At 37.5% G+C, this 26,273-nt stretch overlaps 1 protein-coding gene across 2 annotated transcripts in view; it reads right to left on the bottom strand.

The window, feature by feature from the left end:
* Positions 1-25,840, bottom strand: part of PRKD3 (protein kinase D3) — a 96,689-nt gene extending 70,849 nt beyond the window's left edge. The window contains exons 1-2 of one of the 2 annotated variants that reach the window (XM_027865122.1): positions 25,461-25,840; positions 12,225-13,202 (exon numbers count right to left, since the gene is read on the bottom strand). In XM_027865122.1, the coding sequence (XP_027720923.1) occupies positions 12,225-12,512 (288 nt within the window). In that variant the 5' untranslated portion in view covers positions 12,513-13,202; positions 25,461-25,840. Of the gene's footprint in view, positions 1-12,224; positions 13,203-21,713; positions 21,796-25,460 lie in introns of those variants that run through there. The other variant, XM_027865121.1, reaches the window with a different exon arrangement.
* Between the last annotated feature and the right edge of the window lie 433 nt (positions 25,841-26,273).

The following is a 26,273-nucleotide window of genomic DNA, read 5'->3' as shown; positions in this document are numbered from 1 at the left end:
ACAACCACAACGTAATAATAGAAATTAATCTCCTTTACAAATCTGCCTAGAACAACCCTTCCCCCAGCACTAGAAAATCACAGGCTCTAAGAGATATAAGGGAGCTTAGGAACCATCTTTAGTATTTTACAATCAATATGCAAAGATGCTAAAATCATGCAGGAAAGACTAAAGCAATGTTGTATGTTGGCAGGCTCGTACACATACTTCAGAACTTACTAAAAATTTCCAACACTACTCCTGGGCCAATAATCTGAAAAGAAAAATGTTCTTCCCAGATTTAAGGACATAGCTCTTTTTAATTTAGTTTTTTTTTTTGCACTATATTTTTTAAAACGTACATTGACAGGACAGATATACTCTAAGAAAGCATTCACTCCACATCGTAATCTCCTTAAAAAAAAAAAAAGACATTTGTTATCTGTTTAGTTTGCTTTATAAAGCACTCTGTATGGTAACCTGACTATGAAAATGTTTAATAAATACTAGATGATGATAATTTATGTTCATCATATTGCAGCCATTTAAATACATACATAATGAAAACTTTATAACTACTTCAGGGGACAGTAAGAATCCTACTAAAAAGCTTTCAAGTTTGATTCTGCATCTAGAAAACTTCAACATTATACAAACTTAAAAGATTTTTACAGACATTAACTTACCAATGCCATACAAAGCTAACATAAATATTTATTGGCCTTCTCTAACCTTTCAGACACCCCCCTAAATAGGAGTCACAAAGAGCCAGATGCATCTAAAAAATGACTTGAACAACAACCAATCTACAGGAAAAGTTCAAAAAAGCATCCCTAAAATAGAAAACGAAAACCTCAGTGCTTGCTCCAAGTGCTGAGCTCTTTGTACAATTCTAGGGACTGAGTAATTTCACAGTTTAAATTAATAAGTCCTCAATGCAGGACAGTTTAGCCAGAGGCAGGAGCAAGTATAGTGAAGATGATATGTGCAATGGGAGGAAAGGGAATGCTGATATATGTTAATCCTCTCAGTCCTAAGGATAAGGGCATCCTACCCTCTTTCCAACTCACTCAATCCACTCCCTATTAATGAAAATAAATCTAACACCAAGCAGTAAGATGTTTACCATATATTACTATACTGAAGTCTTAAAATACAGGATTACCAGGTGGTATTTCAAGAAATTTCAATTTAGTGTTATTTTAGGCATTACTGATCCATGAAAATTAATCACATGAAAGGTATATTTCATTCACTCAAGGTTTAAGCTATGATCCAATATTTTGTGACATTTCAAAAAACAGCTGTAATATGTCTTTTCAATTACAAATTAAATATTATGAGAGTTCCCAAGCCTGGTTCTATTTAACAATAACAACAAAAACAAACTCAACACTACCCCACCCTCATGGTGTGTCATGAATTGGATGGAATTCAAAAAAGGCCACTTTGGTTGAGGTCCAAGTTTCAGGCCAAGTCAACTACGAATGATGTGTTTGCCAGAGATAACTGCTTGAAACATTCCTCTTAGGTTATGCTTGCTACTGTCATCCCTGCTCCTTATTATTTCATCAAGCTTTCAATCTTTTAGCCAGTTTCCTGTTATTAATGTTTGGCCCTCACAGCATGTCATAATTCTCTGAAATTTTGCTAATTAAAATATCTGAAAATAAGTCATTCCATTAGTCTACAAGCATTTATGAAGCTTACCTATGTTGCATACTATGTGTGACGCACTTTGCCAAGCAGGAGACACACAACGAAAGGCACTCATTGTCCCTGCCCTCAAAGAACTGACATTCTAGTGGAGAAGATGTGTAAATAACTAGGTAGATTCAACATATGTACCTATAGATATGCTGACACACACACATAGATGGAAGCAAGTCTGAGAGGGAAAAGCATTTGCTTGAAGGGGGAGGAAATAAGGAGAAGGTAGAAGAATGAGAACCAGAGAAGGCCTCCCACAGTAAGTGGGAATTTCACTAAGTTCTGAAGGAAGAACAGTATACAACTTATTTCTATGCTTTAAGCATATAAATGAACAAATAACACAAATATAACTCTCAAGGATAGGGAGAAAGATACAATATTTAACAAGATTAACAATAATTAACAAGATTAAGATGGAAAAAATAGGAACAAGATAAAAAAATTTAAGGTGGGGTTTTTAGTCGGGAAGGTTGGGTTTTGGTTTTTTTGTTTGTTTTAACTTTTATTGGCAAATAACTAGAAACAAATTAGGTGTTCAACTAGGCTGAACAAAGTATGGTATATAAACAGAATGGGACATTACTCCATATAAGAAATGATAAAAATAAAGAATTCATAGAAATATGATAAGGCATGTGAAGTGATGTAAAGCGAGTATAGCTGATTTTAAAAAATAAACACGACAGCAACTATGTATAAACAACAATCTCAGCAACAAATCTGTATTGTGTACCTATTTATATCTGAGATACAGACAGACAATTATATCTCATATACAGATATATTTCAAATGACATAATCAAAAACTCCTAAAGTGCCATATTAAAAACATCAGCTAGTATTAATAATTACACAAAAGAGAAGGCAAAAAAAGGATCACACAGAAAGGGGAGGGTGTATATTGCTATATTAAAGTTAATACACATATCCTTTGGATTGGGATTAATGATCCAAAAATAACAAGTTTATCTACAAAAAAACCCAAAAACTTTCATTACTTAAAATAGTTACTTATGACAGAGTAGGCACAATAAAAGGTGTAATACTATCTCGGGAAATGAAATAAAACAAAAAATGGACAAAAAACTAAACAGTTTCTTTCAATTTCTAATTTTCAAATTAACCAAGGGGGCATATTATAATGGAATAATTCACAGTGAAAAATTTCATTCTTAAAGGTAGAAATAAGCAGCATAGTGTCATGGAAAGTTTCCAGTAAAGGACACTGGTTTAGGCATTTATTAGTTATGTGATGAAAGGCAAACTACTTAACCTCTGGGCCTCTATTTCCTAACCTATGAAATAAATATCAAACGAGATCTGTGATCTCTTTCTTTGAGAGTTTCCTCCAACAATGCATATCTCTGCACTGTCCATTACAGACAACTGTCCGTTACTGCCTATCCATGTTCTCCTATAAATTCACCACAGGGGCACCATCTAATATGCTGTAGACCTTCCTTGCTTTCTCCTAACATCATGAGAGAAGCATTCTGGGTAACCACCCATAGCTAGGTAGCTCAGTGGACAGAGCACTGGGTAGACTGGATTTCAAAGCCAGCCTTAAACCAGCCTGTTTGACCCTGAGCTAGTTGCTTAGCCTCCATCTGAAAGTGGAGATGAAAATAGCGTATCTCCCAGGGTTATTGTGAGGGTAAAATAAAATGTCTGTAAAAAACTTTGCAAACATTAAAGCACTATATAAATGCTATTGTTGTTAATTCTTCCTTATCCTCACCATGAGACCAGCCCATCTTCTCTTCCTTCTAGCATATATTTACTTGATCACATATTCTACTCCTGTCCTTCAAAGTTCCTCACTGGTTATACCTTACAACCCACTCATACCCACCACGAACACCACCATGGCCCCCTGGGTCATACTCATTTTCAATCCCTATAATAATAACCAACATGTATGTAGCATCTTTAGGTTTACTAAAAACTACTACTACATATATTATCTCATTTGAAGACGGTCGTATTCTGTATCTCTCTTCCCTGAGGCAGTACTGGTAGACTTTTTGATATTTGGGGTCAATAAAGTTTTACAGTTTCATGGAGGCAATTCAATTTGTTCTCCTATTCAAACTTGTGCCCAACTTGTCCATCTATACTAACTGTCCCAGATATACCTACTGACAGATGAGCTTAACAGGCTGTCCATCAAAGCATGTCATACGATATGGGCAAGAGATGTTCTTCATTCACTTGATCTTTTTGTATGTGGATGGTCAAGAGTTCATTGTTTTGAGTGATTATGGATTTCTTTCAGGAGGCTCTACAATGTTCCAGGGCTTGATACAATTGGCACAATGTCATCCACAAAAAAGGTATATCTAGAGGCCCTTATTATCTATCAAGAACCCTTCCTTCAATTTGGACTCTTGAGTCAGATATCCTCCATCACAGTGGGAAATACCTTCGGCACACAAACACCTTTCTGTTTTATGTTTTGCTTAAGATTTATAATCTCAGGGTCCCTGCACATAGTGTATGTCTTTTGTTATGTCTTTCAAGGAATCCTGAATGACTGAAGTTTGAATGGGAGATATGTTGTTGAAATAGAGCCTTTTAGGTTACAGTTTATTCTAATGAATTAATGTTTTTCCCCATTACCTACAAACAAGAACAATGATATCTTATAGTCTCTTCAAAATGAAGATAATGCATTACCTACTTCAATGTATGTTATTGTGAAGAAAGTGCTTTATAAAACTTAGAAGAGTTACATAAATGTAAACTGTCATCATCAGAAATAATTCCTTCCCATTAGTACTTATCACAGTGGCTAGTAGGAGTTTACTGATTACTTGTTGACTGACTACCATACTTTGGTCCCCTCAAAGTGAGGAGGCCTATGACCTCCCTGTTCTCACCCCAAGCACAAAGGAGCCTCCTATCTCTCTCAGCATAATCCCCCACCCCGGGAACTTGAAGGCCAGAATGGCATCTGACCAATTTCATAAGCCTGGGTCATTTGAACCAAGGGAATTTAGCCTTCCCCTTAGCTAGTCCTGGATCCTACTTAATCCAGGAAAAACCTGCGCTGAGAGAGCACTATTGTCTCCTCCTCATTTAACAATTCCACATTAAGCCAACCAAGAAAGCCAAATTTCTGATAATTACCTCAGTATCCAAGTGTTTAAAATTTTAAATTTCATTGCTATATTTTGTTTTATCTTTATTTACAAGTAAATTCTTCTTTCAACTTCTCAGAAAGCTATCCTTTACAACAGTGGTGTAAAACTAAAATAGAAACAGGGCCGCAAAACCATACATAAGAATCCCTGCAGGCTACCTACTGACTTAGAAAACCACATATTAACATTATCTATATTATATTGTATTTGTATTTATTTTGTTAAATATTTCCCAATTACATCTTAATCTGGTTTGAAGTGGGCTTCATTTTTTTTGTTCTTTCCATTTACATTGTTGTAGTCATTATAACTAGTTTTCCTAGTCCTACTTATTTAATTCTGTATCAATTCATAAAATGATTCCTGCGCTTCTCTGAATTCTTATCATCATTTCTTACAGAATTATATCACATAACACAATTTGTTTAGTCGTGTTCCAAAAATGGAGCTTTGCTTGTTCCTACAATATTTGCTTACTAAGGTGACTGTCTAAAATGTTCACAAGCTCTTTTAAAATCCTCAAGATTCTCATTGTGCACACTACAACTGGAATACGCAATATGTATAGTACCTCTAAGACACAGTAACCGATGTTCATAGGCAAGTCATTTAACCTCTCGTTATCCCAGGAAATATTCTACGATTTTAAGTTATTGATGAGTTACTGATCTACCTTAGGAGAGAGTTGTTAACATCAGGTGCTCTCCCACACTGATAAGATTTGGACAAATAAATACACACACACACACACACACACACACACACACACACACACATTCACTCATTCCTAAGCATTAAGGGTTCCTAAAGGAGATGCGGTAGAGCATAAACTCTAATAGGTTCTATCAAGCTAGAAAGGCTTCGAGTACAATCCTAGAAACAAACTATTAAAGTCTTTTGAAGACCAATATAGTTAATATGAAAGTGTTCAAATACCAGTTGCTTGACCACCTGATAATGAATTTTTTGGCCATGGCAAATCATGAAACAAAGAAAATTACAAAATGGTTCTCAGTTTTGTGGACGCCCCTACAGTTTCTGCAGAGGCAAGGGAAAAAGAGGATAGAAGATACTGAGAATCACATTTTTTTCTTTGTTTTCATTTTTATTTAAAGTTTGATTTATGCCTTTTGTCTTTTACATAACATCATTTCCTAATATAACCCTCTCCTGAGTCCTCCCTTGTTACCAAACCAAAAAATGACATTTTTTTTTAAAAGAAAAATCCAAACAATAAATTGGCCCTGTCTAGAGGGGAATAAAAAAAAGGTCCATACAAAGAGTCTGCATCAATAGTTCCCCACCTATGAGTGAGGAAAAAGCGTTTCCTCTTCTTTTCTCTTGGACCAAGATAAGTCAATTGCAATTTATTTGAGTTTGACAGCATTTCTATCCTGCTCACATTTATATTGCTGTGGTCACTATGCACAATGGCTCTGCATTCGTCTATACACATTTTCTAAGGTTTCTCTGAATTCCTACCATTCACCTTTTCTTACAGTATAATAACACGTACTCTGTTACATTCACATACTACCATTTGTGCAGCCATTTCTCAAACAGTAAGCATCTACTTCGTTTCCAGTTTCTTGTTACCAGTGTTTTTTTTCTGAATACCTGTAGATAGATAGATAGATAGATAGATAGATAGATAGATAGATAGATAGACAGACAGACAGACAGATACAGGATCTTTCTATCACTGATCTCTTGAGGGAATATGCCCCAGAATAGGAAAGTAGGATCAAAGCACAGGAAGCTTTAAGGTACTTTTCCTACATAATTCTGAAATGTTTTCAAGTTAGAACAACCCACAGCTCCACTAAAAGTGTGCTGCGTACCTCGTTGCTGTCGTTCAGTTGTTTCAGTCGTGTTTGACTCTTCGTGACTCCTTTTTGGAATTTTCTTGGCAAAGATACTGGAGTGGTTTGCCATTTCCTTCTCCAGCTCATTTTACAGATGAGGAAACTGAGGCAAACAGGATTAAGTGACTTACCCAGGGTTACAGAGCTAGTAAATGTCTGAGGCAGGATTTGAACTCCAGGCTGAGCACTCTATCCACTGCACCACCTACCTACTCATACTGTGTACCTATCTTCCCATAAACCCTCTAGCTTTGACTACTTCTACCTTTTATCATTTTTTGCCAATTTGGTAAGATGAAACCTCAGAGTTGTTTTCATTTTCATTACTATTAGTGACTCTGGAAAATTTTTATATGGTTGTTAACTGTTTCTTTTGAAAATAGTTAACAGAGAGGGAGGGTGCTGTAACTAACCAGAGCACTGGCCCTGAGTTAAGAAAGACCTAGGTTCAAACCTGTCAGTTACAAGCTTTGTGATCCTGGCTAAATCTTTTAATTTCTCTCAGCATAGTCTTCTTCCTCTGAAAATGGAGATAACACCTACCTTCCTCACAGTGTTGTGAGGATCAAATGAGATCATCTATATAAAGCCTTTTGGTAACCTTAAACACTATATAAGTGTGAGCCATTATATGCTTTTACCACTTACCTACTAGGGAATCCCTTAGACTTTAAGTCTTTTATATTTGTGTTAATTCCCTAAGACTGTTAGAAATATTTCATGACAAGATTCAAGTTGGAAATTTCTAGTTATACTGGTTTTGTTTATATGAAGTTGTTAAAATTTACGTAATCAAACTTGTCTATTTTCATTTTTGTGGTCTCCTCTATTTGCAGTTTGATCGTTAATTTTTTCCACCAGCCTGATCTAATTTTTTGTGTTACTTTTTAAACACAGGTCACATCCATTTAGAGATTAAGATGGCACATTACTAAGATGCTGGTCTAAACCTGTTTTCTTAAAAAGAGCTTTCCACGGCCCCCATTAGTTCTTCCCTGTCAGTTTCCTTCAGATTACTAAACACAAGCTACCATTTTCTATTACTTTCTAGTCGTGCTGATCTAATCTGCTCCACTTTTCCATTTTTTTAATAACGGCCAAATAAATTTTAAGAGTCCTGCTTTATAATATGGTCTGAGACCTGATATTGCAATTCCACCTTCATTTCTACATTTTTTCATTATTTCTCTTAAGATTTTAGATCTTTCCTTCTGGCTGTCGGTGCAAAAGGCCTTGTGAAGACACTGCTGGTCTTGTTGTTCTCCGTCCTACATGTACCTTCACACACTGCAGCTGAGACAGATGAGTCTATTTGCTGTTCCTCATCCACAATGCTCCACTTCTCAGAGGTGTGCCTGCACCATGCTCGGTCCCATCAGTGGAATACAATTCCTTTCTCTGGTTTTATAGGCCCTGCTTCCTATTCATGCTTAATGGAGGCCTGGGGGAGGAGTTCCCAGATCTTCCTACTGCAGCTCTACCCTGACATCTCCTCACCTTCCTCTCTCAGAATCCCTAGATTCCTTCAAAGCTCAGCTCAAGGGCTACAATGACCTGTATCTAGTCCCCCAAATGTGGCCTCCCATTACCCCTGCCTGAGCCCTTACTTTACTTTTCCTCCGTGGAAGAGAGGAGCTGGTAAATGCTATCTGGCAAAAGATCAGATAATGTACTTCTGGACCCTAACATCCTAGCTCTCTCCTCTCAGAGGCCACCTCCCATTTACAAGGGCTCACACTTTCCCATAAATAGCCGATTGTACGTCGTGTTTCCCAATTGCAGTGTGAGGTCCTCAAGAGTAGGGGTCATTTCCAGCCTTTATTTTTATATTCCCCAGGTGTAGCACAAGGTCTGGCACAATCAACTGACTGCCTGACTGCAAACTTTGGAGAAAAAGAAAGGACACTAGGAAGTGTGCTGATACTAGCAACTAGTTTTTATTTAAAAAATTGTAATGATGAGCAGAGGCACTCCTCCTTCTTACTTAGGATGAGCATGCATTTAAAAAACAGTACAGCACCATTCCAATACATACAAAGTTCATACATCAAAACAGGAGGCTTTAATACTTCTCTACTACATGGAAGAAACACTTCAGATTATTTGACTCTAAAGGTTATATCTCTCAGATCAAGATAGACTTTAATTCTGTATAACAGAGCAGTCATTTTAGCTGAGTGTGAGGATATTTAAGAATTCTGAGCAATAGCAAAAAGTTAAGTGTTTTGTTTTGCTTTTTTTAAGCTAAGCTGATTTTTCAAAAGTGGTATTGTTTTTCAGTCGTGTCCGAGACCGTGACCCCATCTGGTTTCCTTGGCAAAGACTGGAGTAGTTTGTCATTTCCTTCTCCAGATCATCTTACAGATGAGGAAACCGAAGCAAACTGGGTGAAGTGACTTGTCCAGGGTCACATAGCTAGTAAGCGTCTGAGGCCGAATTTAACTCAAGAAGAGTCTTCTGACTCCAGACCTGCTACTCTATCCACTGCCACCAAGCTGCTCTTCAGAAGTATGACAGAGTACAACCATTACAAATCTTAAGCACTATTACTGTAACTGTTTTTCTTTGCATCTGTTACAATTCACATGCTGAACTTTAAAAAAAAAAAAAAGATTCATCACACCAGCCCTAGAGTCAAGGAAGACCTGAGTTTAAATCCAGCCTTAGACACTTGACACTAGCTGTGTGACCCTGGGTAAATCACTTAACTCCGACTGCCTTACCAAACAAAAAAAAAAAAAAAAAAAGATTCACCATCAGGAGAATCCCACTAATAGGGAGCTAATTATAATATAATAAAAGGGACCTATAATAACAAGGAGCTAACATCTGAAATCTCCTTAAGGTCAGGAACTATTTCTTTACTGTATTTCTATCAGGCCTCAGAACAATGCCTTGCACAAAGTAACCACTTAATAAATATCTGCTGAACAAAACTGTATTACATGAGAAGGGACAAAAGTTTCATCTTGTGCAATGTTAAAATAAGGTCCTCTTAAAATACTGTAAAATACTATAGTATAGTATAAAATACTATAAGGACAATGCAGTGACAAGCCACAAAATGGATAATACAAATTAACAGGTCTTTCCTACAATCCAGAGTTTAATTCATGAGGTCAACATTTTTCAAAATCTTTCTGGAAGCTTGGTTCTTACTTGATTATAAACAAGTTACAGATGCACCAAAAAAATCACTAAATCATGAAAAATGTGCCAAAGATATGGATTCAAATTCCTCCAATATTGTTTTAATATCAGGCTGTGATTTTTAAAGTTTTTTTTAAAATTTCTTTACATCAAAAAATGGTTAAAGCACAACTCAGAGGTAACTAGAGCTTTTTCCTCCTATTCCATAACAAATTCTCCAAACAACTACTCAATAACCTTTGTTCAAGGAAGATTGTGGATTGGAAGTAAAGATGAGAAAGACTGAACCAAATAACATGTTTTTGGGAATGGCATAAGAGCAATAAAAAAATGTTAAGAGAAATAGACTAGAGGAAGCATTAAATACACAAAAAGGGAAAGAGACTAAAGATCAGTCCACTAATGAATAAAGAACATAAAAGTCAATGATAATAAAATTAAAATTACTAATACATTAATCTTATTGAATAAGAAAATGAAATCTGAAAACTCAAATTTCAAAATTGCTGAAGAAAAAGTCAAAGACTTGGACATCATATAAGCAGATTTCTATGCCATCATCTCAAAGATTATAGAGAATGGCGGGAAATAAGAAACTCAAAGAAATTCTAAAATATGCAATGATGTGGCAACTAGCATCAGAATTGAAGAGAATCCTAGCTAGAGGTTTTCTACTTCAACTCCCACAACATCGCTGATTTATTTGAAAATTTACACTGATTCACTATTCCTCTCCTCAGAAGGCAATTCATTCACTTTCAGACAGCTGCAATCATTTAGAAGTTCTGCCTGCATTGTACTGAAATATGCTTCCTCGTTAATTCTACTATTGGCAATGGTGCAGCCCTCTGGAGTCACGGAGTACAAAGTCTGATTTCATCTTCCATGTGATAGTACATGAAGACAGCATGTTCCCCACAAGTCTTTTCTTCCCCAGGTAAAATATCACTAATTTTTTTTTCAACAGATTCTCATATGACATGGTTTTGAGCAACCTCACCATGCTAGTCACCCAGCTCTAGACATATTCCATAGTGCCAATGTGCCTGTCCACTTCCACTTAGCTGCAGTTTCCATGGCAAGTAATGCAGGCCTTGGTTGGAGCTGTCCAGCTACAGTGAAATTAGTGGAAGCTTAAAAGCAGGGTACACAAACATGTACCCACCCACAGAAAACAGAACGTAGGGAACTCTGTAGAACTGATATCCTCATTATTCTAACATGGAATACAACGGCCTGATCCCAGACTGTCTCTTCACTTGTCCCCTTCAGACCCTCTTGATGATCCAGACAGAAAGCCCCTGCTTCTAAATCAAACAATACTTTTTGCTTCTGGCCTCAATGGTTCAGTACCTGCCCACAATTCATTCAGAGTATGACTCCTCTCTGAGTGGAAACCTCTTAGTTTCTATCTTTCTTATCCTTTAATGGCAGCCTGCATTTGGAAACACTCAACTTATCCTACGCAAGTTTCTATTCCTGATCCCACCTCAGAATGAGGCCTAGAGCACACAGGGCAAATATTCAGAAGACTTTTCATTTATGCCCAGTTACAAAGAAATTGTTTAGCCAGAAAATTACTTTTTTAATTGTCTGGTTGGTTGTTTTAAAGTTAATCTTATTCAGCTACAAGGGTGGTTTGGTTTTTTATCATTTTATATATGACAAGCAGCTTTTAATCCAACCTTGTGCATTTTTGTGCATAGCTTTCTCTCTTTTACTTCCAATATCAAGTCATGCAAAGTATTAAGATTGGGTCTGACTTCACACCTTTTCATCTGGTCTATGAGGGTGGCATTAAGATGGAAGCAATTCCATAGTAAAATGACAAACCATTAGAAGTACAAGAAATTGCAAAACAAAATTAAAGGTATGGAAGAGACTAATACATCATTTTAGCCTGTTACCATCCCATGGGGATCTATTTCTTAAACAGGCAGTGAAAAGCTTAGAAATTTTCTGATAGCATAATCTAGGTAGGAGAAGGCATGGAAGGGTTCCAATCTGCAGATTACCCAAAGTGAAAAATCACAGATGATTCAAAGCAATCAGGGTATAACCAGAATAATGACAAGAGAAGCAAAAGTTTAATATTGTACAGCAAAAATTTTCAGTTTTCAAAAATATGAAAACTACAAAATCACATAAATCCATGACCCCAATGTATATTATTTCAGTTATTAACATTTAAATTCAGGTTGATATCCCAAGATGAAATATTAGAGTTCTTTCTAAAATATTTACAACAATCACATTCATATTTTTCTTAGTACTGAGACCTATCTGCGTACTAATTCCTTGTTAGGTGTATTACTCACAAGTAAAAGAAACATTAATCAAAACAATCAATAATATTTAAAATCTTGTGACGTACCTTTTGATAAACTATTGAGCAGACTAGATCCTTTACCGCAGATAAAGACAACTCCTGGGCCTCAATGGTAACATTCTCCCTCGTAAGACCAATTTGCAGCAGAAACGATATTGCATGCACTGAGCCTCTGGAATTGCTAAGCGATGGCGTGCTGAAGCTTCCATTGGAGAGACGGCCAGAGGGTCCTGTCTTGGGACTTGAACATGGAGAGGGAGTTGCAAGCACGGCAGAGAGAGATGCAGGTGAGAGAGACTTCTGTGCCGATGGAGGGGAGTTGTTTGCGGACATCTGCCTTTCTTTAAATCTTTTGAAATGGCTGTCAATTTATTTTAAATGTTATATTGAGGCTCTTAAAAATTATAGCAGTAAAAAAATTTTTTTTTTCACTTTCTGACTTATTTAAAAGCTTCGTGCTTATTTTCCCTTTTAAGCCACACATGCCAATGATTACAAGTTCTTCAGCTAGGAACTTTATGAGTAACTAGTCCTTCCCCCTAAATATCAGCCCCTTTATCAAAAAAAAAAGCTGTGTCGTTAGGAAAACAACCAAGTGCTAGCAAAGGGTTTAACATCACTTGTCGTTACCACAGCAAAATCTAATTTTTATTTACCATGCATCTTCATTTGTTTTCTTTTAAATCTGTTCTTGTCTCTCGCTTTTAGTTTCAGAAAATGCATATTGAATGTTTCCTTCCATAAATGTCCTTAGTTGCTTTTTTTTTAAAGAAAAGTAACAGACTCTTACAGCTATTGTTACTGATGCTTTTAAAAAAGTGTTTAAGATTAATCTATTAAAAAACTATCCTTTAGTTCACAGACATAATTGGAAACGTTTAAATGATCTTCAGAAATGTCTTCATTTTCATTTCTACAAATATTCTCTGATGAAATGTAGAGCTTTTTAAAAGGGTACATGCATATTATATTTGATCACAGGGTTCATCCAGAAAAACTGAAGCATTTTGAAATGCAGTCTATCTGGTAAGAGGAAAAAAGGAAAAGAAATGTTACCATTTTAGAATCAAATCGACATAAAGTAAAAATTTAAGATACAAACACTTTATACCTTGAGTACAGTGATTTTTTTACCTTTATAAATATATTTATGATTAATCCATTTTTGTATTGGCTGAGAGCATCTAATGACTACTAGCTTTCCCTATAACACCGCCTAATTATCATTCTTTTACTATAAAACTGTTCTCAAAGGCAGGGTCAGTTAAGATGGAGGTCATTTCAAGAAAATCAAAAAGGACTGTCTAGCAACATGCTCTAAATCCAAGAGACAAAAGCCTTTCATTCTACTAAAAAATACTTGGGTTAAAGAGAAAAAAAAATATTACTGTGGCAGCATACTTCCTAGTCATATGAAGGATATGGATAATGCTTTCTTAAGTTCTGAAAGCTTGCACAGAGACAAAAATATAACAATGATGGGGGTACTACAACTATTCTGAAATTTGCTAGAAGTTCAATTCTGCTAAATTCTTAATTTGACCTGATTACTATTTCATCTTGGAAGATCAGATAAGGAATAAAGGAACTATTATTACAGATTTAATGCTAATCAACAGGGAGGAACTGGTTGGTTATATGGAAGTGACAGGAATCTTGAGAGAAACTGGCATCATCTTAAGAGTGTGTAATAGTGCAGCAACAGAGTACTAGGCATAGTTCATCATGTATTCTCCACTTTGGGAAAGCAGATCATAAAAAATTCATTAATAAATTGGGAAGAATCTGAAGCAGAAATCCAACAAGGAAAAGTCTCATGAGTGATCTGAGATTTTTAAAAATATTGTGACTATATAATTATAAATGCTCCCAATAAGAAAAATAAGGAATTATAGAATCACAGACGCAAAGCTAGAAAAAAGGACTTCAGAATTCATCCAGTCCGACCCCCTTATTTTACATATGAGGAAACGGAGGTACCTGGAAATTAAATGATTTGCCTAAGGTCAAACAGGTAAGTAAATAATCTAAAGAAATTAGTAGCTACAGAGGGAATTCTTTGTTGAATGAAAATTTACATGTAACAAAAGACGCAAGTGGAACATACAACTATGGATGAATACAACCTGTAAGAATAGTGTCAAGGAAACCAGTAATGAGGTTTGCAAAAACACAAAGACAGTAAAAGGGGTTTTAAAGCTAAGTCTGAAAGAATAATGCTATACATTTTTATAGAACTGCACAGTTTACAAAATATTTTACACATTTCATTTAACTCTCAGAAACATTCTTTGCAGTAGGATGGGCAAGTTATCATTGAGATCTCTTCCTCCAACCCCTTTAAAAATGAGGGTGCTGAAGCTCAGTAAAGTTAAGGGAATTCTCTAAGGTCACAAAGTAAAAGCTAAAACTAGAATATACATCATCCAATTCCTAAGCTGGTGCTTTCTCTTCTCATTGCATGCTACCTTTCAACAAGGAAATCATAGGCCCATTGCTTGGAAAAGATGGTGCCATGTGCCCCAAGCAAAAGGCAGGTCGATTTCTATGCTTCCTTCTCTATCACCACCATCAATCATCATCCTCATCCTCATCTAATATTACTTGATGATAGGCAGAAATCAGAACTACTCATTTTTTCTTTTGCTTCCATCTCCTCCATTGAAGAAAATGAAATTCAAAATGGAAAGTTAGACCAATTATCCAAGAACTAAAGTCCATGATGGTCAGACAACTAACAAAAGAACAGCTTAATCTAAACTGGTCTCCAGATCCAGACAAATTACACTACCATAAGTTAAAGCAGGTTCCCCACCCCTGGAAGGATCTTGCTGAGTGATGTGGCTCATTTTTTGTATAGTCATTGAAAATCAAAGTACTACAGGTATACTAAAGATTGAAAAATTTAGTTTTAAAAAGACTAAAAGCATGAATTTCAAAAACAAAAAACCAGTAAACTTGACAATATTCAGTAAAACTCTATACTGTAGGATTATCAAACAGAGAGTACTTAGGAAAAAATACAGTAATCCCTAGGAGACAACACAAATTCACGAAAAACAATTTAAAACAAAATAATTTAATTCCTATATTTTAAATAAAATTGCTAGATTGGTAGATGAATGAATTCTTTACACATAGTATATCTTGATTTTCACAAAATATTTAGCAAAGTCATTACATTTTTAAGGATAAAATGGAAAATTGTTGGATTTTAGTAGAGACTATAAAAATCATATATGGAAAATATGGAAAATGATATAAAGCTGGGAGGAATAAATAACATGATAAAGAATATAATCAAGATTGGATATGGTCTTGATAGTCTAAAATAGTCAAAAAACAATGAGATGCAATTTAATTGTGAAAAACATGAAGTAGTTCTGCACCTAGATTTTTCTTAATTAACTCTGCAAATTTAAGATAGCAAGAATATTGTTCATGGGGGGAAAAACTTATGGATTTTAGTTGACCATAAGGTTAATAAAAGACAGGCAATTCAGAGTGTCCCAAAAGTCTTAATGCCATTTTAAGCTATTTTGTGGGTACCAAATTGAGGGGGGGAGTTAAAACAATCTAAATCACAACAGCAAAAATATAGTTTCCACATTCAAAAAAAAACCACAAGTTTCATTAAATTTTGTGTTGGTTGGACTCTATGTAGAATATTGTACTCTAAACTGAATGTTACATTATATAAGAGACAATTTTAAAACTAGGAGGTAGAGAGAGGAGCCATCATAATGATGAAGGATTTAGAAACCATGTCATATGAGGAATAATTGAAGAAACTGGGAATGCGTTACATGAGGGGACTAAAACAGGGAGACACAAAAGCTATCTTCAAATATTTAAGAAGCTGTCATATGAATGAGGGAGTAGGTTTATCTGTATTGCTCCAGAGGATATACACATTTGGATCAATAAGTGAAAGTCACAGGAAAGCAGATTTTATCTCAGTATAAAGATCATTCTAATAATTATTTGAAAAAAATGGAATAAGCTGCCTTTTCAGAAAATAAGTTCTCTACTACAGGTGTTCAAGCAAAAGTTGGATATATACCAACTTCACTATTAATTCTAAGATCTATCATTAGATTTAAAACCCAAATACTCCCTAGATGAATCAACACATTCAAATTGAAGCAGAAATGACCAATATAAAATACTTTCCCTAGACAGGAATAACAATGCTGAGGGAGTGGGTTAATGTTTGTAAGTGGAAAAAAGGGATCTAAAAAAGGGAAGGCAGAGCAACAGATAAATTTACCTATCACAATTGCAAGTGTCACCATCCCTATTTGTACACTTTAATAAACTCTAGATAATTTTCTAAGGGGGGAAATGTTTCTGCCATGACTATGAAGAAGTTTTTTGGAATTCATGTAAATGTATATACATATACACACACACACACACACACACATATGTTATCTGGCAGGTAGAAAGTGTACATTATGTGATGCTAGCTCACTTTCATTGACAATTACAAAAATACTTTTTCTGACTCTGACAAAACATAGAATTAAAGTTTCCTAAAATATTAAGATTACATATCTGATTCAAGCAATTTTAAAGAGCAAGACCAAACAATAACATAACAGTCAATGGGGTGTAATAACACAACAAATAGTATCTATCATACTGTAGATACTATACTGTAAATCTTAAAAGAATAATGCTGCTCATAAAGGCTACTTCATATTTTCATATACAAGTAAAATATATAGAAATTCTTAAACTAAATAATGGTGCACTTCTTATTTGTTGGGCCCTTTTCATCAAATTTCCTTTCTATTTTCCCATTAGGGCTTAACAGCTAAATAACAGTAAAATTTCACAAATATTTAATAAGATGACTAAATTCAGTACCAAAATATACATTATTTCTATATTAAGCTACATCCAAACAATCAGGGCAATTTTTATAGAAAACATTTTAATTAGTTACTGTAATGCACTTCAACAAGCACACACATAAAAGAAACTAAGTGAGCTGTCACATTAGCTTCTACCCACTCATTCCATCTGTTTTCCCTCTCCTTGCTTTGTTTATGTGATAAACTTAATTGGAACTCTGATTTGCTGTGCAAAAGGCAGTTAATATGTAGGGGTCAAAATAGTAGACTGGAATTCAGAAAACCTGAGGCCTACATTAAATGTTCAGAATAGAGTCATGTTCTCAACAATACAGACACATCATGGAACATCTATGTATGCCTTTATTCTTCAATTATAAAATGAAGAAAATAGTACCTGTTCTCTATCAAACCAATTAGATCAACTGGATAAAAGCCAGTTTTTAACACCTAGAATAGAAAGCCCAAACCACTGATATTATCATCAAGTTGGCAAGTACTTCTATTTTGTTTACTAAAAACTTCTTTGGTGCTGTTTGAAAGGTATCTCTCACATAGTCCCTTTAAATAATCTTTCACAGGACACAAAGGAGAAATGAATGGACTATATCTGTTTAAAACCCTTACAGAGAGAAAGCATACTTCCCATTTTTGTATTTCAAGACTTTTCCTTTTTTTCCTCTGAATCTGTTACACAGTTGTAAAATATGTTAAAAGGAAGCTTGATATTTAAAATAATTTGTACTGAAGAAAATGAGACAAGTTTTTTTTTTATATTTAGAACACGAAGAATGGAATAATCCTTACAATTATCCTCACTAGAAACCTGTTAATTTAAATTCAGTCTCATTTATGTTTGAAATGTGGAGGAGCCAAAGATTCTTTTGTTTTTTGTTGGCAGGAATATGTTTACTAATTAGAATATAATGTGGCCTGTTTTGATAGATATTGATCATGTGGCCATTTCCATTTTCCTTAGATTGTAAACTTTCATGGCAAATACCTAACATCAGTTCATAATCACTGCAGTGATTTAAAAGTGATCCAGGAAAAAACATTTTTACATGACTTTTTTAACATTTTTTTTTACCAAGACAAAAATCAATGTTCAGGATTTTCTATTCACAAATTAGTCCAAAGCAACAGTAGCTCTTTTCTCCTGGTATCAATTACCAGATCTCTATTAGCTGCAATAAATTTCTGCCTGTTATCTAAGTACTCGATGTCCTCCATTTTGCCACGTGTGGCCAAAGACTGATGCTTTCAAGTGGAGTGAATATCTGCTAATTCTCAGGTAGAATAAAGGAAGTTGGAAGGCATGCACACACCAACCCACCCCCACCCCCCCCCACCCCCACCCATCTAGACAAGCCAATTTTCAGCTAATGGACCACAAACAGCACAAGTTCAAGTCTAGAAGTTCTCAAGGAAGGAATGATCCATGCTTGTATGCCAGGCTTGATATATCTATCACCATTCTGCACCAATGTTTGCTGAAATATATGACTCATTAATATTCAAAGAAGCAATTTCTCAAATATTGCTTTAAGAGCAAAACTTCAAAAAGAGGAAACAGGTAGGTTTTTTCCCCCAAAGTTTTTCTTGCAATTGACAGTGAAATTAAACGTTACTGTGTCCTAAATAAAACACCACATATGCTTTATGATACAATTCTAAACAGACAAGAACATTAAGAAGATCAACTTGATTTAAGTAATTGGGAAGAATCTTAATATGATACCAACAGCTCTCCTATCTGAGCTATATTTAACTTTTAATAGACCACCAGAACCAAAAGTCATGAACCCCCATTTTATAATACAATTCTAACATAATTTAACAATCTCTCAAATAATTTTCCAACACAGTAAGTTCTGCATCAATTAACTTTCTTTAAAAATGGGCAATCACTGAAAATGTTCCAAATAATTTTAGATTTGTCTTTTAAAATAGAGACTAAATGTTTCTTTCCTAACCAAAGCAGAGAAACTGACTTAAATATACCTTCCATTTTTCATATAAGTAACTGCTATTAATTTTACATGGAAAATACTTTGTACAAAAACCAAATGATTTACTTATGTCAATGGTTCATTAAGACTAATCCACTGAACAGGAACCAATTTCTATTTTAAAAAGATCACCTGATGAAACTGAAAGTTAATGGTTTTTATATATTCAAAAGGCTCTTTGGCATATTTTTTAATTAAGTTTTAAAAAGTAAACTGGAGAACATACTTGAATCTGAGCCATGCTGATATGAAATGTGGAATATTTAAAATTATAAGGAATATCAGGGAAATTAATTTGTTACAAAGGATGAGTACAAGCTCTTCTCATCAGCCATGCCATTATTTATACACTTATCTTCTACTGGACTGAAAACTGTGATTAATGATACTTACATTACAAATACTACTTTTGTTTTCGTTCAGTCATGTCTGACTCTTTGTAACCCCATTTGGAGTTTTCTTGGCAAAGATACTGGAGTGGTTTACCATTTCCTTCACCAGCTCATTTGACAGATGAGGAAACTGAGGCAAAAAGGGTTAAGTGACTTGCCCTGAGTCACACAGCTAATTAGAGTCTGAGGCTGCATCTGAACTCAGGTCTTCCTGACTCCAAGCCAGAGGCTCTATTCACTTTGTCACCTAGTTGCCCAAATATTATTTTGACCAAAATTAATTTATTAAGAATCTTTTACCTGAATTCCCAATGACTGATTTCAATTCAGATTTTATTGAAAACTCCACCAAAATAATGCTATCAGGATACTTTTAAAAGGTAAAATTGGAGTAAACCCCTATAAAACATGCACTTCTACAAAGCCTCTAAAAGACAAAACTATGACTCTCTCCTCATCTTCTGCCATAGGATTTTTAAAATAATCACAATATAAGCAAAACTGCTAGCTCTGAATGTTTAGGTATCTGCAAAGATTATGTATTAAATTACACGTGAAGGAAATGCAGTTTTAACAATAATAATTACAGTCAATACATCAAAGAATAATTGCTATATTAAGTACAGAATAAAAGCAGTTTTAACAACTCTTCTGTAACTTAATGTCTTAGAGAGTTACCACTAAGTTCAGAAGTTGTGTGACTTGACTTTTCCAACATTACTCAGCTACTAACCATCACAAGCAAGATTATGAAACTAGGTCTTCCTGCCTCTAAGTATGGTATTCCATCCAATATCCCCTTATAACACCAGTAACATTTTTTTCTAACAAAATTCTATCAAACTTTTTAAAAACTAAAATTTTGTTATCAGCATAGCCTCTCCTCCTCTACAACCTCACCTAAACCTATAGTCAGTAGTTCAATGTATAATTTATCCTACACAATCAAAGATGACACTGATAAGTCTCATTTCCTGTGTGTATGGGTGTGGCTGACGAGACAGTTAAATACATGTCTTGCCATCTATCAACAGAAAGGTCTGCAGGTCACATTAAGTCAGTCAAATTGATTTATATCAGTAGCTGCTCAGAAGGCAAGGCCTATGTCTGAGTATTTCAATAAGATAGCCCAGAGACACTCAGTTATTATACAGTTATTTATTTGTAATATGAAAACAAACAGTGGCACAGTTGAGCCCTCTAATCTTTAAGAGCCTCCCTACACACACCAGCTCAAAACAACGTGCATCAAGGCAACAATCCGCAAAAAAAAAAAAAAAAAAAAAATCTAAACAATCAGGAAAGGGGGCAGCGGGGTGGGGGCAAGAGTAAGAGACACCTATGATTTTCAAAACACCCACTGTCTGACAGAAAAGTGATGGAGCCAAGATGCAGAATGAGACATTGGACCTGGCCAGTGTGGGAATTTGTATTGCTTGACTACACACATATTACAAAGGCATGTTCTCTCTCTCTCTCTCGCTCTCTCTCTCTGCCCCCCCCATCTGCTGTCTCTCTGTCGGTCTGTCTCTCCTCTACCTGACTCTTCCCCCCCTCCCCCCCGTCTCTGTCTCTGTTTCTCTGTCTCTCTCTGCCCCCCCATCTGCTGTCTGTCGGTCTGTCTCCCCTCTACTTCTGTCTCTTTCTCCCCCCCCGTCTGTCTCTCTGTCTCTTTCTCTATCTCTCTCTTTCTCTGTGTCTCTCTCTCACCAACTGGAGGAAAAGAAAACATACTTGTTAATTGAGAAAAGACACATTTCTCTAAGTACCATTCACACCAATTTGGAGCTAACGGTACCATAAAAGACAGGACTGAAGTGCGACAACTTTCTCAAATTCCTGCCCGGACAGCGCGGGTCCGGCACTCAATGAAACAGAGCTCCCCTCCCCCTCCCCGCTGGTCTGGGGCCCCCAAAGAGTGACCCTGGGGGACACCTGGCGAGCCCCCGAGCCCCGTCCGGGCGGGGCGGCGCAGGGCGAGTCCCAGTGCGGGGCTGAGGGGCCCGCGCGGAGCCACGCGCCTGACCCGGACCGGACCGGGACCGCACCAGCCACAAAAGAAGCGAGAAAGAAAAGTTCCGCGGCCCGGTCCCCGGCCCGGCCCGAGCGGCTCTCCCCCGTTCGGCGCCCGCCGCCCGCCCGGCCGGGGTCCCGCGCGCCCCCCGCCCGCCCCCGGGCCGGGAGAACAAAGCGGCGGCCCCGCGCTGGCGGCCGCTCCAACTTTTTTCCGTGCCCGCGGCTGCGCTCCCGGCGCCGACGGTGGCTACTTACTTTGCCGAGGCGGGCTGGGTCCGAGCGAGGGGAGCTCCGCCGCCACCGCCGCCTCAGTCCTGGCCCCGAGCAACCCGCGCCGCCTCACGCGCATCGCCTCATCCCGCCCGCTGCGAGCGCCCCTTCCTCTTCTCCCCTCCTCCTCTCCTCCCCGGCTCCCCTCCCCGTCCGGTTCTACCGCCGGAGGGCGGGGGCGGGGGGGGCCCGCAAGGGGATGCGCGGGGGCGGGGGGAAGCCGGGCGCGGGGGCTGCTGGGAATTGTAGTTCCTCTCTCCGAGCCCCCCCTCCGGAGGGGCGGGAAGGGGGCCGCCCCCCACTGGGGAGCCGCTTATCGCCTCGCTCGGAGCCCCGGGTGGGCGGAGGGGCGGCTCCTAAGGCCTCCTCTACGGAAGGGGGAGGTTGGGGGAGGGGAGGGGAAGGGGGCGTCGCGGGGCCCTTTCTTGAGGTGGAATCGACTGGCATCCCTGAGCTCCCGCCTGCTTGGTTACGGGGTTCAGTGCCACGCTCTGCTTCTCTGGCTATGGTCAGGAGGGAATGGCGCGGTGAGAGGGGACAAGGTGGCAGCCTCGGAATTGGGGCGTGGGGGGATGAGCCGAAAGCCGCGTCCCCAGAAAACTATCCGAGAGCAGTCACCGTCCTCCCTGGCCTCCCCAGGGTGGGCCGTGCCATCCCTCCTCCCTGGCACGAGCACACTTGGTACAGCAGCTCTGGCGTGCCTAGAGGTGGTGGCACAGCAAACTGAGCAGCGTGGTCCGGGCACCCGGTGTGCCCTCTCATCTCGCAGCTTATTTGGTAGATAGGGCACCTCCAAAGAAAGAATGCAAAGGTGTGGATAAGGATCTTCTACATAATACATACTTAAAAAAAAAAAATCACAACTGTCCTGCATGCAACTGGTGTCTCGGGAGATGTTCTGAAAGTGGTGTATTTTCCACTTACAATTTAAAAATACGACGTTTTATTTGTTAAGAACATAAGCTATATGCAAACAATCCTATTGTCTTCAGCCGACAATCTATCTCTCCCAGAAGATGCTCTCGAGATGCTGGAAAGATCCCTCTAGAATGTCCTTGGCACAGAAGGAAAGGAGGTAACTTGGGGAAAGGGAGGGGGACATGGAATAAGGAAAGGAAACAAGTTAACTGCCCATACACACACCCTTTTTTACCCAGGCATCTGCCTCTCATCTTTGAGAATGAGTAATTTTAAACTGTTTAGCTCATTATTCAAAGTGAGGCAAGTAAAAACAAATAATACTGACTGAATCTTAATCCCTTCATTGAAGAGACATATAAAAGTTTCTCTTACCCAAGTCTGTGTTTCTGTCTTGCAGTTGCCTAACACAGCTCTGAGTCCAACCCCAAATGGCATCTCTCAACAAGATTCCCAGGACCTCATTGGAACAGTCTGCAGCCAGTCAGAAAAGACCAACTGACTTCCAGTTTCTCTTGTGATCTTTAAAGAGACAGAAGTAACTTTTCCTGGAAATCACTTTTCTGAAAGATGAAAGAGCCAAGATGATGCACTGCATAGACTTCCATGTATGAGGAGACTTTTTCTCATTTCAGACACCTCCTTTGGACAAGGATCTCAAGTTCAAGTACCAACAGTTAAGTTAATGTTCATAGATCTCTATAACTCCTAACTCCTTCTCTTCATCCATTCTTCTCTGCCCAATTTAAGATGAACACTTTAATAATTAACTTTTAAACAAAGGTTTTTTATGCTTTATGAAATTCAGTTTCTTCAGGACCTTCCATTTTAATAGTAGATGACATTCAATCAAGGAATAGACAGGACATCATAAAAACACCTATTGCCATAAGAGTACTTTATATTAGAGAGTAATAGGTGATTTCCTCAGTATCTTCTAGTGAACGATGACTTTTTTTTTAATCTCTTCTAATTGTACTAATGCAAATCCAAGAGCTTTACCATCTTCCTCTTCTGTTGCTGCAATCACATCACTCCTGTTCCTACTCACACATTCTGAACACCACCTACTCACCACTGCTCGCCTACTGGGGTTCCCAAATGACACACACAGTGGGTTACTGTATGACACAACACCTAATAACCATATTCATGTGTTACATAATAGGCCTATATACATGCAGAAGAACGTTGGCTTACTTTATTGCTGGTGAGAGAGAGAGAGAGAGAGAGCTATAAAATCCAGTCCCTTCAATGTCAACAGTCTAATGACTTAAGCTGCTAAGATTTGGAAACATTGCTAGAAAACTTCAAACAGGAACTTCGAATTTCTGAAAAATTGGTATTGCCATGTGCCCACATCCATTGCCTGACATAGAGTTAGATTATTTTTCAGAAATCATTTGGGTGCTCGCACAGTGGGTGTGGGAGACACAACTGATTGTTATGGAAAGGATTATTGGGGAAAATTACCCCTTGCCAGATGAGGCAGTATTGGTCAGCAAACGGCCATCATCTTTGTCGTCATTATATTACTCAAATGCATCCCTTTTTCATCCTGTTGCCGTAATCCAGCCCAGACTCTTCTTACCTCACATCTACTACAATAGCTTTCTAGCTGATTTACTAGACATCTTCTCCAATTCAACCAGCAAACATCTGCCAGATTAATCTTCTTCAAATAACTATTTTTTATCAAATCATTTCCCAATAAGTGAATGCATAACTATTCTCTGTTGCCTAGCATACTAAATCCAAACTCAAGGACCATTTGTAATCTAGTTGCATTTTTTGTTCACTCTCCCTGAAACCCCTTCCCCCTTATTTTCCCATTCAAATAGATTCTCTTCAAGGAACTCAAGTTCCACCCTCTCCAAGAAATCTTCCCCAACTACCCCAATCCCTTCTCTCAGTTCAGTAGGTTATATTTTAGCATATACTTCTGTACTTAAACATGCATACATATCACCTGAGATCTCTTTTATACCACTTTTTGTGTGTAAATCAATGGTGGTGATGTCCTGTAGCACAATTTAGTAAGTAATTGAAAACAGTTTTAGACCTGAATTATTTTCCTCTTGTTTCCTGTGTATTAATCTTTTCTGCCCAACAAGATTGTTTGAGAAATAAAACCATATTTTTAAAAATTTCTTTGGTTTTCCTCACAACAACCTAGTATAGTATTGTAAGCATAACACACACATAAATACTTGTATACTGTTTTTTAAAGAGAGGTAGCCCAGTATAATGGAAAGCACATTAGATTTGGAATAAAAAAAACCTGAGTGCAAATTTCAACTCTTGCTTCAACTCAGAGGAACTTAATTAACCTCCCTGGGCCTCAGCTTATATCTGAATGTGTAGCTTAAGGGCACACAGAATAACATTTTTTTCAAAGCAAAGGAAAAGAATCATTCTTATTTGCTATTTTGACTGCAGACCTCAGAAGGTCCTTTGGGAAGGTAAAGGAGATAATCCCTCAAATATACTTACAGAATCAAAAGTAGAATTAAATTAAGCTTGCATTTGTTATTGTGGAATCTTTTTTTTTTAAACCTGGCCTTTTTAATGTTTACTTTAAATGAATTTTAATCTAAAATCATCTTGTGAAATATTCTGGACCCAAATTAGGATTTGAGATGAAGACATCCAACTAGAAAAAACAAAGAGGGAGCCACAGAACTGGATAGAAGACTAAATTTAAAACTTAATAAAATTATTAATCATAGCTGAATTTTAAAGAGTCACTAGAAATACAGCACACCTGACCAATGAACCATGCCTAAAGAAGAAAGCGGGTTGAAGGCCTCCTACCTGCTCACATTCGGTATCAGAGTCCTTTGTCCAGATGGTCAGCTTCCCTCTGGCTTATGGCAGCAGAGGGGCAAAGTTTCTGGTTCCTCCTTCAAAAGCCAGGGTCAGAAGAGTAACAAAGCATTTCAGTCCAAGAGGTCCTACCTAGGCCCCAAGGCCTTTTTAAGTCTTCAAGAGGAAGTGCCTGTGGATTTTCTCAAGGGGGCCCTCGGGTGACCAGAAGGTGTCACTGCAACATTGTCTATGTTCCCCTCTTGATGCGTTGTCCTAGGCCAGAGAGAAGAGTGAGCCAGTTATTTGTCACTGAAGACAGATCAAAACTTCTCCTAGCTTATGGCTGCACAATGTTAAACTAAGTTTTGAATCCTGCTCATTTTTACTCTAAATTCCTAGGAGTTATCATTTCTCTGGCAAGAACGATGACTTTGTGTCCCTGGGCTTTTTAAATTATTTCTTGAATTTCTATAAATAATGGTCCAGGGCTTAGCTGAAGGGTCTTTTGTGGTATCTCTAAATTCGTCTAATCTGACCTTCTTCCTCAAGTCCTAATAAAATATCTGCAATCATCCATACTGATAGTTTGCTCTATCTCTTGGCAATATTTTTCTATCCATCCACCCAACAAAAAGTTATTTATCAAGTGGTGTGTGCATATTAGATGCTCAGCCCCTCTCCCTCTGATTCTAGAAAGGCTACTGATTCTTCTTATCTATGCTCGTTACTGGTTATTTTGTGCCACTCCTTTTTCTAAAAGCTTAAGCATTCTGTCTTTTTCTGGTAGAACTTTTATCATTCACTGAATTTCCCTCCCCA

Source organism: Vombatus ursinus, unplaced genomic scaffold (genome assembly GCF_900497805.2).
Source record: "Vombatus ursinus unplaced genomic scaffold, bare-nosed wombat genome assembly UNPS02014778.1, whole genome shotgun sequence".
NCBI lineage: Eukaryota > Metazoa > Chordata > Mammalia > Diprotodontia > Vombatidae > Vombatus > Vombatus ursinus.
Note: the sequence above shows the minus strand (reverse complement) of the source record. Positions and strands in the feature narration are given on the sequence as shown.